This window comes from Chaetura pelagica, unplaced genomic scaffold (genome assembly GCF_000747805.2).
Source record: "Chaetura pelagica isolate M959 unplaced genomic scaffold, ChaPel_1.0 scaffold69, whole genome shotgun sequence".
Lineage (NCBI taxonomy): Eukaryota > Metazoa > Chordata > Aves > Apodiformes > Apodidae > Chaetura > Chaetura pelagica.
Window position 1 is genome coordinate 288,133 of NW_009970724.1, and position 11,844 is coordinate 299,976.

The window sequence follows — 11,844 nt, forward strand, 5'->3', positions numbered from 1 at the left end:
GGGCGGGAGGTGATGGCACCAAGGCCGGGCACGGTGCCCAGAAATCCGGCTCGGCCGCCGCGTTGCCCGTGTTATCCCATCCAACGGCCAGCCTGTGGTTAGAGTAGATTGGCTCAGGGTTCAGAGTCCAGCCTCGGGGATGAGGGTCGATGCTTTTTTTGTGGTATTCAGAAGGTGGTGAGGAAACCTCTGCTGATCCAAAAATGAGCTGTCTCGTGTCAGGCAATGGGCTCCCTGGGTGTGTGTTTCACTGGAGGGTATCTTGGTGATACCAGGTGAGGAACTGGCAGCAGGTCCAGTTTTGTTGATTGCTGGATGGATGTCCATAACCGTGCTGCTGATTCCCACTGTGGTTCATCAGAGAACATTGCACTGAGCAGCTCCCTGCGGGCCTGGCCAGGACCTGTCTGAGCAAGGCTGTGCAAAAGGCTTTGTCTTAGACAGCAGGTGCCTGATGAGACCTGTCTGGGCAGAAAGACGAGGCTTTAGAAAGCCTGCGTTACTACTGGCCTTGCAGGTTTCACACCTTGCTCACCGGTGTCAGGCAGGAGCAGGATTCTGGTCTCGAGGGAGGTATTTGCCCACGAAGTGGCAGATTTTTGGATGGCTTACAGTGAGGACCGAGGGTTGAGCAGGAGCCCACCAGCTGAGGTAAAGATGTGTTGTTGCCTGTTCAATCTTTCCCGCAGCATCCTTCTGTGAACACGGTGTCCATCCTTTCTCTGCGTTTGCCAGAGCTGTCCAAGAAGCTCCGGGATGGCTCCCTCCCTCTGGAGCATGTCTTCTATGCCTACGTCAGCAAGGTGAGGAGCAAGAGCGGCGGGGCAGCCTCTCACCCACAGTGGAGCTGGCTCTCTTGGGAGAAGCCCAGCATGAGGTTCAAATGCTGCCGAGCTGTCAGCACTTGCTGGTTAGTGCTGGGCCCTCCTGCACTTTTCTGTAAGCAGGAGGAAAGCTGAGCATCTGTCTGCCATGGCTCTTACACTTGGTTTGGAGTGAAGGGGAGCAGCAAGCTCAGCATCTCCAAAGCCCATTCCTTCATAGAAGCTGGTGTAGCTATAGGGATGGGTTGGTAAACCTTAAAGACTCAGTGTCTACTTTCATTCTCTGCTTTTGCCCCAATGGCCCAATCACCTCCTGGGTTCCATCTTTGGGGATATCATTTTATGTCTCCCCAGAAGCTCCACCAAGAGCCTTTGCTATTTCGCTGGGCTGAGTGGCTCTGTCCATCCTGCACCAGCCAGTGCTATGTTCAGACAAAGTTTTGGAGTTTAGCATGAAAATGTTTTGGGAAGGAACAGAAAGGGTTGCCCTGATACTTATAGGCCAGATGGGGAAGTGGAGAAGGGGGAAGAGGCAGGTGTCCTTTGCAAAGCAGAAGGCTGGTGTGCAGTGCTGTGGACTGTGTCTCACCTGGCTTGGCCTACTTTCCCCAAGGCCGTTCAAATCACCACAGAAACCAACTGCATCACGGAGTATCTGCAGGAAAGTGAGATCCAGCTCCACAAAGCAAAGCTGGCAGGCAAGCTGGGTCTGCTCTACGGGGTACCTGTCAGCATCAAAGACTCCATCGACTGCCAGGTATGGCCAGAGCGAGACCACGTGTGTCCTGAGATCCCTGGGCTTGGAAGTTTGGTGGCTGTGGGAGGTTAGATCCCAGCATGGCCTTTGTCAGAGCTGATGTGGGATGGGATGGGATGGCCTGCCCTGGCAGGTCAGGGGGTTTGCTGCCCAAATGAGCCAAGAGGGAAAGCCGGTTGGACTTACTGCCAGTACACTGTGCAACCTGCGTGTGATGGCTGGGATGTTGGAGGTGCATACATGTGCTGATAAAAATACAGAGGCAGGGGGAATTGCAATCCTCCATTTGGAAACCTGGTTGTCCTGTTTTCCCAGGGTCATGATTCCACCTTAGGGTTTATAAACAACCTCAATAAACCTGCAGCAGAGGACAGTGTGGTGGTGCAGGTGCTCAGGAGACAGGGAGCAATTCCATTTGTCAAAACCAATGTTCCTCAGTCCCTCATCAGGTAGGTGGGCCCTCCATTCCCTTGGTGTGGGGGCTCTCCTCCCTCATCTCCAGTGAGGCTCTCTATCAAACCTAATCTTCATTTCCCACTTCTTTTTAAATAACAACACCTGGTCCACATCCCTAGGGTCTTTAAGTTTTACTTAAAAAATCAGCACATTTACACTAATTATGAAAATTTAGTTCCAAATTAAATTAAGGAGCAAAACAGGAGGAGAAGAGAGGGCTGAAGTCAAGTCTGCTCTGTTTGACATTCACCCTGCTGGTGTCCCTGTATCCTGCCAAATGAACTCTGGCAAATGCCCTCTGTGAGTGACTCTTGCCTAAGCCATATAAAGTGTCTTCCTTAAGATGACGTGGCAATGACTGACTATGTTTAAAGAGAGTTACACAAAGAGGATGCCCCAGGGATTTTGGACTAGTTCTGGGTGAGTCCAGTGTTGTTATTGCTGCAGTTGGCATTTGGCCTGTTCCCAAGCAGGGGCTCAGCAATGCCTCCCAGGGTAGGGTGGGGCCTGGACCTGCTCCAGGTGGGCTTCTTTGGATGTCCTGTAACACTCAGGACCACCTGAACAGGAAGGCTGTCCAGGAGGCTTGATGTATTTGTGCTGCTAGAGGGTCTGTCTGGGGAAGAGTTGGCAGTGAATCTGTTTCCTGGGGTCAGTATGGAAAGGCTGGTGGTCTTCATGGGAGCTTTGGGAAGCCCCCAGACTAAGCAATGTCCATGTGACAGCTAGTAATTACGTAATAACCTTCTGAAGGTCTTTCATTTTTGAGTGGCTGAGGTCCACATCAGCAGATATCTACATTCCTCATTTGCAATCTCTCTCTCTTTAGCTATGACTGCAAGAACTTAATCTTTGGGCAGACGTTCAACCCTCTGCTCTACACCAGAAGCCCCGGAGGCTCCTCTGGTGGAGAAGGGGCACTTGTAGGAGGAGGTGGATCCATCTTGGGCTTTGGGACAGATGTAGGAGGGAGCCTGCGTTTCCCTGCTGCCTTCTGTGGGATCTGTGCACTCAAACCCACCGGGAACAGACTCAGGTACTGTGAGAAGTGCAGTGATGTCTCTAGGTGTGACCCACCTGCCACCCTTCCAACTGCTGTGCTGGGATGCTCCTACTCCTGTGAGCAAGGGGAAACATGGGAGGAACTGGGAAGGACTCATTTCTTTCTCCTGCCAGGACATTTTCTGAGGCCTGTGTGGAGGAAAGCATTGGTTCCCTCAGAAAAGTTCCCCCTGCCCAGAATGAGGAAACCTGCCCATCTGCTTGCTATAAGGGGATGGTTGTTCCTGTCTGACAGGGCATAAATCATTCTGGCCTAAGTTAGGTCTTCCCTGGGCTTCCCCTTGGCCCTTCCTTTTGACAACCTCTGCATCTGCAAAGGGAGGACAGTGTTTTCATTACCACTTGCTACTGCTTGAAGCCTTTCCCTTTAATGAAAATTACTCAACTGCTGGTTTTGTGTGTCTCTTTTCTTTGCAGCAAAAAAGGAATCACATCGGGTGTCCTTGGGCAGAAAGCAGGTAGGAATTGCTGGTTGTCCCTCAGGGAGGGCAGCAGGGCAGGGGTGAGAAGAACCCTCAGCTGGTTATGAGGGTCCTTCTCCAACATATTCAGAGAGAGAAGCAGGTTCCATTTCAGGAGCTCGCAGAAAACCAGCCCCATACTGTGGTTCCTGAGAAACTGGAATATGCAGGAGCCAGGGGGAGTGGTTTGTGTAACTTATAAACTGAACACACCCTGTAACCCTCGGGTGGCTGTGTTGTCTGCCGCTGCGTCACGTCACGGGAGCAGGGATGAGCTGTCAGAGGGGTGGGTTTATGTTGTCCTTGTGTCGTGATCGACAAAGCTTTTTGTTTCATTTTGTAAGTCATGAAATGAAGATGTTGGGGCCCATATTGGTGGATAGCAACTCTGGGTCCACAACGATGGGCTTGCTGGTGGGAAGACACTTGTAGGCATCCCCAGCCCGATCCTCAAAGAGGAGCTGTTACCAACACTAGATTGAGTCAAAACAATGCCAGGAGGTCCTGCTTTTGCAGGACATGTCCTCAAAAGACCCCCAGCTATGGATGCTCTCTTCTGGTCTCTTCCAGTGGTCGCAGCAGTGGGGCCAATGGCAAAAGATGTGGAAAGTCTGGCACTGTGCATGCGGGCGCTCCTGTGCGAGGACATGTTCAGCCTGGACAGCACAGTCCCCCCCCTTCCCTTCAATGAAGAGGTAAAGAACCTCAAAGGGGGTCTCTAAGAAGAGCTGCCATTGCTCAGGTTGAAAACGCCAGTGGCTTGTAGGAACCCTCCTGGACCTGTTCTAACCTGCCATCTGTTGTGTGTGGCCACGTGGGTGGCAGCAGCGCCGCTTTCCAGACCTTCCCCACGGCACGGGTGGGCTGGTGGCTCTGGATGCTGCTGACATCCTTCCAGCTGGCACTTCCCCTCCCTCCATAGGTGTATTCCAGCACACAGCCGCTCCGCATCGGCTACTACGAAACTGATTTCTTCACCATGCCAAGTCCTGCCATGAGACGTGCTGTTCGGGAGATGAAGCAGATGTTGGAGGACGCTGGGCACACGGTAGGGTGTTGCGTGAACCAAATAGACATGTTGCATCTATTCTTTCTTCCTACCATGCCTATGGGACCCATGAGCGAACATCAAGCAAATTTGGCAAGGAAAGATGGCCTGGAATCCAGTCAGCTTCCTATAGCTTTGATGAAACTAGATAGCTGCTTCTGGGAAAATAAATACTCTATATTGCAACTTGATTTCTCCTCTCAGCAGGATCTCAGTGCTCTTTTGGTGCTGGTGAACACAAAAGGAAGCCCACCTCTATCCATAACCATGCTGGGGAGTAGACACACTGCTCTATGACTTGCCTGCAGTGTGGGTGCATTCACTCATACCCTGGCTGAGATCCACATTCTGCTAGGTGCTGTACAACCTGGGTCCTGAGGCAGTGCCTTCAGGGAAATTACAGTCCTGCTGCTGTATGAATACTGTCAGCTCAGGGTGTCTTCTGAGACTCATGGGTCACCCATCTTCAGTGGCTGTGATGAGCTGTTGTTCAAGTACTTGTTTAGTCAGTTGTCAAGCTAATTTCACCTTTTCTGCATCATATCCTTTGGCAAGGACTTCCATGGATCTACTGTATGTTGCACGGAAAGCCACCTCCTGTTTTTGTATCTGGAAACAAAGACCTAAGGAAAAAATAAGTGCAGTTGCAGGTGGCAAAGATTTTATAGTCAAGCAGTCCCATGTTGACCCAGATGCATTTCTAGGGTCTCGGGCTTCTGAGGTGCTGAGCAGAGATTGTCTTCTTCCTTCTCTCTGCCATTTCAGAAGACCATCTCCTGTGCATGAGGCATGGTCATGGCTGCACACCTTCCCCTTACCTTTCCACAAGGATCAGGAGTAAAGTGGGGAGCTCAGACTCACACTCTCTCTTACCCACTACTGCTTTTTGAAGGGACTTTTGTGCCTTGGGACTGCTTGGATATGAGCAGTCCTGATCTAGTAGGATGTGTCCCTGCCCATGCAGGGGGGTTAGAATTTGATCTTTAAGGTCCCTTTGAACTCAAACCGTTCTGTGATTCTGTGATATCGGGGAGCCAAGCCTGTTCTGTCTCTTTTGACTCATCAGTTGTTGCTCAGAGGAAAAATGGCATTTTTAAGGAAGGATGGAAGGGTTGGGGAGGACCTGGTGGCCTCAGACACTGAAGGCTTTCCTGAGGGCTTGTCAGGAAATCCTCAGCCCAGCTCAACCCATTGTGGGCCCTCGATGGCTTCTCCCACAGAACTTGTTTGTGCTTGTGCCACTGACCTCCCTTCTCCTTCCAGCTGGTGCCCTTTGAACTCATGAATGTGGACTACGTGATCTTCAACTTCTGTATCAGGGGAGTGTTTGCAGATGGGGGTGCATCTTTCCTCAGGAAATTGTAAGTATAGCCTGAAACAGTTGGTGTGATCAGTGCCTTTCTATAAAATTCCTCCCTAGGGTCTGGCAAGCATCCAGGTAGTAAATCTATTGGATGTAGACAGTGGCTGGTATGCACTGGGATTTACTGGAGAGCTTACCATCAAGCTGTTCAGCTGAACTTTGGGTCTCTTTAGGATTGTTACTAGCCTTGCAAGGTGAAAGGAAACTGGGTGTTGCTATCCAATAAATATTGTGATAAACAGAGGGGCCCACAGGAACGGAGCAAACCTCTCTTTGTCACTTAGACATGCTGTTCAGAGGAGTTGGCCTTGTGAAAGCTGATCTACTGTGATTGCTTCCTAACACTGCTCAGCTGACCCGCCCCTGTTTCTCTTTCAGCAAAGGGGAGCTGGAGAAAAGCAGCATGGGGCTGTTCTTCTGGTTGGTGAAGTCACCAAATTGGCTTAAAAGTGTCCTCTCCTGGATTGTCAAACCCTTCGTAAGGTCCATTTCTTTCTTGCATAGACAGAGTGAAGCAATAAGTGGTAAATAACTTGTCTCCTATTGCATCAAGGCTTTATCATAAAGGTGTCTCTAGGCCTTGCTTCCTGGCTGTGCTTTGACATGGTTCCAAAACTGAAGTGAAGCTATTTCTGTTCCTCCTCTCCTCCGTTGGAGGAAAATCCACAAGTCCTGCCTGAGCACTGAGTCAACCAACAGTTTGCATTTGTGACAAAGGTGTCTCAGAGGGGCTGGAATTAATGTAAACTATTGTCTTCTTTTTACTCTCTCCTCAGGTACCTCGGCTTTCAGGTATCATAAGAAACATGAGAGCAAAGTGAGTAAATCTGTGCCTGAGAAAATGTGTGAAGATTTGGGTTTCTTTAGGGAGAGCAGCAATGTTTGCTGCATTAGGGATATTGCCCCAGCTGCCTGTTCTGGAGAAAACACAGGGGTGGGAGCAAACTGAGAGCAGTTTATGTCAGCACCGTAACCCTGCAGGGTTTGGCAAACTGTGTCAGTACTAAGGATGTGAATGAGGGCAGGAACTCACTGCCTCCTGCTTAGGAACTGGATGAGGCTTGTGGGAATGAAATACAGTGTCAGCTTCAGCACTGGTCCAGCATCAGTCATGCCATGAGGACCCTGTCACACAGAAGGAAGGTACATGCACAGGGAAGAAGGTTTGCTCTTCCCTGCTGCCGTGCCAGTGCTGGGTGGTTAGTGGTGAGAAGGGACTCTAGTCCCATAGCAGAGAGGGTGTATTTTGTGCTGTGCCTCCAAGGCAGTATGTCTGTCCCCACATCAGAGGCCCAGCCCACCTCACACAGCCTGGCCTTTGAGGAATCATGTGCCTGGGTTTCCACCTCCTCCGCACAGCAGCAGTAATGGGGCTGGACACTTGTGAGGATAAAGCAGCACTACACCCATCTGCCTTTGGTCCTCAGCCCTCTATGATGGACAGAAGCAGAAATAAAACAGCCATCCCTTCAAAGGAAAGTCAGGACTTCTCTCTTTCCTTGGCTGCTGCTCCAGGAGCAGAGCTAACTTGTCCCCATCTGCTGTTCTATGCTCTTCCCTGCCCCTAAAGCTCTACTTTGCAAGCACCTCTTGACGCCTTTTACTGGTTTTGTTTTCTTTTTCAGCACAGTGGATGAAGTCTGGAGTCTTCATCATGAAATTGAGGTAAAGTATTGCAATTTGAGGTTAGATAGTTTTTGGTTTATTTCCCTTTAGGAAGGGGCAGATTTAGTATCCACCAAGGCTAGGAGATCACATCGTTGCTGATGTGAGGTAGGGTCATGCACATCCAAGTGAGGTCCTCAAGAGATCTCACTTGGATGTGCAAGTTCTCAGCACATTTAAAGAATCAGGATGACACACTGATGATCCCAAATCACACCTGAATTTTTTACTCCTACACTTGAAAATATAGGCCATCAGCTGCAGTCAACTTGCCTTTATCTCCATTCTGGTTTCCTCAAGACTCATTCCCGTGTCCCAGTTGCCATGTGCCCTCTTCCTCAGTCCTTCCCCAGCTCCAACTTGAATGGGGGAGAGGAGACTTTGTACACTGGGAGGGCTGTTGACCAAGCACCAAAGAGCTGCTGGATTTGAGCAGGATCAGGCCTGATGTAACCTGGTGGCTGCTCCTGAGGAAGGGCCAAGAGCTTGGCTGGGCACCCAGGGAGAGCCTCAGCCAGCAGCCATGGGCCAGCACATCCACCGCACTGACCACCAGCGTGTTTCCTCCTCAGGAGTTTTGCCACCAGTTCATTGCCCAGTGGAAAAAGTTGAATCTGGATGTCATGCTTTGTCCCATGCTGGGCCCAGCTCTCCGCATCGGCTACCCTGGGAAGCTCTCAGGTAGGTGCCAACGTGGCACCTTTGCCTCCAGCCTGCCCTGCCGTGGCATCCCATCAGTACCAACGGGAAGCATTCCTCCTCTCTCACATTCCCAAGGCACTGGCCAGCAGTGGGAAAAGCTCAGCTCTCGGAGCAGCTGCAGCTCCAGCCCCTGGGGTACACCCAGAACAACCTTCCCGGTCCATGTGGGAGCCAAGGGGCAGGTTTCCATCCCTCAGCCCTTGAGTTCCCTGTTCAAATGCCTGGTTAACTGGAGGCTCGTGTACATGGAGAGGGGCACGAGGGCTTTCCCTGTAGCAGGCTGGCTCAGAGCTGCCCCTCTCCCCCAGTGGCAGTCAGCTACACCATGCTCTACAACACCCTGGACTTCCCAGTCGGCGTGGTCCCCGTTACAGAAGTGACAGAAAAGGATGAGGAGGAGCTGAAGAGCTACCAAGGCTACTTTCGGGACTGGTGGGACCGGACCCTGGTCAAAGTGAGTCCTGCCAAGTTTCCCAGGGGTGTGAGTGTCCTCATCCCTTTCCCCTGGACATCCCCCTGCCCTCTCTCCCTCTCTTTGTGCCACAGGCTTTCCACGACAGCGTGGGGCTGCCCGTGGCCGTGCAGTGCGTGGCCTTGCCCTGGCAGGAGGAGCTGTGCCTCCGCTTCATGAAGGAGGTGGAGATGCTGGCCCTGAAGAAGAACAGCATCTTCTGAGTCCCGGGCATTCTCCTGGAGCAGAATCCCAGAGAACATCAGCACAGGCCATCCTTTGGTCTGACTGGCCCACAGGACTCGTGTTCTCCTCTGTGAGGATGCGGTGATGGCTGGGCTGGCTGCTGGCTGTGGTGTGCAAGGAGAGGTGGAGGAGAGCTCCGTGGTGATGGAGCACTTCCAATCATTGTCCCAATACAGTATTTTTTTGTTACCAGAAAGTCTGTTATTTTGGGTCTGTCTTTGTGTGTGAGATTGGGGTGGATTTTAATAACCCTCTCAACACCCCCCAAAGAAGTGCAAGAACATGATCTTTCTCTTAGAAATGGGGAAACTGAGTTTTGTCGAAGATGTTCAGACTCCCATTTACAAGTAGGAAAGGGGTTTTCCCCTCCCTTCTTAGCTCCCTGGGGATGAAATCTGGTGTTTTCCCTGTCACAAACCAGCAATCCGAGAGCAAAGCTGAGCCTGCCAACAGGCTCTGGCAAGCAGGGAAGGGCCTGGACCACTTCCCACCCGCAGGGTTCCTGGCAGCCACCATTGGGGAAACGTGGAGTAACATTAACTCCTCATTCCTTCAGACACCTACTCCTGGAGCAGAGGTAGGAAGTGCTACAGGGATGAAGCAGAGTGCTGGGGTCAGGCACCAGGGCAGCCTGCCCTGCACACCCTCTCCTCCCGTTTGGTGGAGAGGGCCATGCCAGGTTTTCCAGTGGGGTTTTCCAGCCACTGGCAGCCTCTGACACGGGGATTGGCAGCACCGGCTGCTCACAGCAGATTTCCAAGTGTGCCCCAGAAAGGGATACCACAAGGCAGGAGTGTTTTCCCAGTGTAGCAATGTCACAGGCAGATTGGAACAAAGCTCCGGCTCTGTTTGTTTTTTTAATGTATTCTTGTTTAAACCAGAATCAGTCCAAAGCCTGGTGCCTTTCTAAGGACTGGGCAAGAGGTTTCTCCCAGCCTAGGAGAAAGTAACCGCTGGGAATCCTGCTTCTTTATCAGCAGGCTTTGAAAAAAGGAGGGTGGGAGCTCTAGGCATGGGGTGGGTTTTTTCACCAGTTGCACCTCCCTGCCCACACAGAAAATGCTGGGTGAGTTTTGCCTGTTTGCATTTTAAAATTCAAGGAAGCTGGGAGGAGCTTGCTCCATGTGGGCCCCTGTCCCAGGAGAGCTGAGCTCTGCAGGACTCTGTTGGTTTAACTGCTCTCTCCCTGGCGTGGAGGTGGGCAAAGGGCAAGAGTGCAAACAACAGAGAGGCCAGTCAACTCGAACCAGTAAATGCTCCTCACTGGAAGCCCTGAGCAAAGATCTCCAGCAAGCCGTGCCTATTGTCAAGAGACACAGCTCTGGGAAGGGCCAAAGCTGCTGTGTGGCACTGGGGGCTTGATGTTGCCAGCCCAGCCTGGACACGGGGAGGTCCCTGTGAATGGCTGCACTGATGCTTAAGGCTGGGATGCAGCAATGAAGACCATGTCCCTGCAGTCAGTGGGAAGAGGTTGGCAACATCCACACGGAGATGTTTGGTTCCTTTTGCTCTCCAGCCTAAGTGAACAGAGAGGGTTCTCCTCACCTTTCCAGTCAGCAACCCATTTCTGTGCAAGGTCTTGCTTCTTCCCCAAGCTCCGTCCCTGCTGCCACAGTAATAATCCCAGGGAATGTGTCTGTAACAGGTAAGGTAATGTGGTAGCAGCAGGATCATTTGCTTTCTGTCCCCAAACAAGACATGTCTACCAAAGAGCAATGGTTACCGTGAAAGCAGCCTCCTTACAAGCTCCGCTACCCTATGCCTGGAGCACAGCCAGCATCTCTCCAGTTACAGAAGTGTTGCCTTATCTCTTGGCAATGTACTTTTGAAGGCATCCCCTGTTCCTTCCCCATGGGCTTACAGACCTTCCAAGGTCTTCCAAGCTTTGAGACAAGCTTTATGTTTTTCAGCTTCTCCTTTCTGCACTAAGCCACGGGATAGCCCTGTGGGTGGGGAGCACTTATGGCAAGGGGCAGCTCCTGAGGCTGGTAAGGACATGTGGTCCAGCTCCTTTGGCTTGTGCTGGATGGAAATTGGTTTAGGAACTATTAAGCATATAGGATGCTGGGTCATTCAGAGAGGATTTTCTAAAAGTCCTCACCCTCTGATCTGGGTTGCTAAAAGGCTTTTCAAAAGAGCTTCACTTGAAAATGGCACAGAGCAGTCCGATTCCTTCAAGGTATCTTCACATAGCTCCTTCCACAATGCCTTTCCAGAGTCACTGTGTCCTGTTTGCACCTTCATACTCTTGGTTCCCATGAGGTCCTTCCTCTCCACCAGGTGCAATTTCACTCCCTGCACCAGGTTCCTCAGGACAAGCAGAACAATGTTGTCCCGTGCTCCAAGGGCTGCATGTGCTGCTGCCTGAGGGACAGAGATGATGGCTGAGCACCTCTAGTTAATGGGCTTAAGTGCTAATTAATTCTTAGACGTGGGAATAGTAGGGATAGCCCAGTTTTGCAGACATTCAACGTTGTTAATCTGCTCTACCCCATGTGTATCCAAGTACAGCAGCAGTCAGTGGAGCGGGGAGTCACAGCCTTGGGGGATCCCCCAAACCCAGCCCGAGACGAGTGCTCTGCTTTGCAACCCTCAGTGCTGCTTCAGCAGGCAGACCCTGTCAAAGTCCAAAGTCCGAGGTTTCAAAGACCCTAACAAAGTCTCTTCTGGACTTTGTTAGTGTAACTCTGCTCAGAGCAATCTTGCACAGCAGGCAGTTGCCTCGTCTGCATTTACCTGCCCTCCTTAGGAGACAGTGGGAGCCCCAGCTGCCTATTGCTGGACCAAAACAAGGACTGGAAGAGGAATC

At 51.4% G+C, this 11,844-nt stretch overlaps 1 protein-coding gene across 1 annotated transcript; it reads left to right on the plus strand.

Moving 5' to 3' along the window:
• Positions 1–225: 225 nt before the first annotated feature.
• Positions 226–9,013, plus strand: LOC104396787 (fatty-acid amide hydrolase 1-like). Its single transcript, XM_010006684.1, has 15 exons — positions 226–238; positions 658–803; positions 1,438–1,581; positions 1,897–2,030; positions 2,867–3,073; positions 3,517–3,557; positions 4,131–4,255; positions 4,483–4,608; positions 5,872–5,969; positions 6,350–6,449; positions 6,748–6,788; positions 7,597–7,636; positions 8,209–8,317; positions 8,647–8,792; positions 8,885–9,013. Exons 1-15 carry the CDS (start codon positions 226–228, stop codon positions 9,011–9,013), a joined length of 1,599 nt encoding a protein of 532 aa, XP_010004986.1.
• Positions 9,014–11,844: the final 2,831 nt, after the last annotated feature.

Excerpts from the sequence above, each read along its gene's own strand:
- LOC104396787 (XM_010006684.1), top strand. Across the intron at positions 3,074-3,516 it reads CCCACCGGGAACAGACTCAG|CAAAAAAGGAATCACATCGG; the intron begins GTACTGTGAGAA and ends TTTTCTTTGCAG. Across the intron at positions 6,450-6,747 it reads CCTGGATTGTCAAACCCTTC|GTACCTCGGCTTTCAGGTAT; the intron begins GTAAGGTCCATT and ends CTCTCTCCTCAG.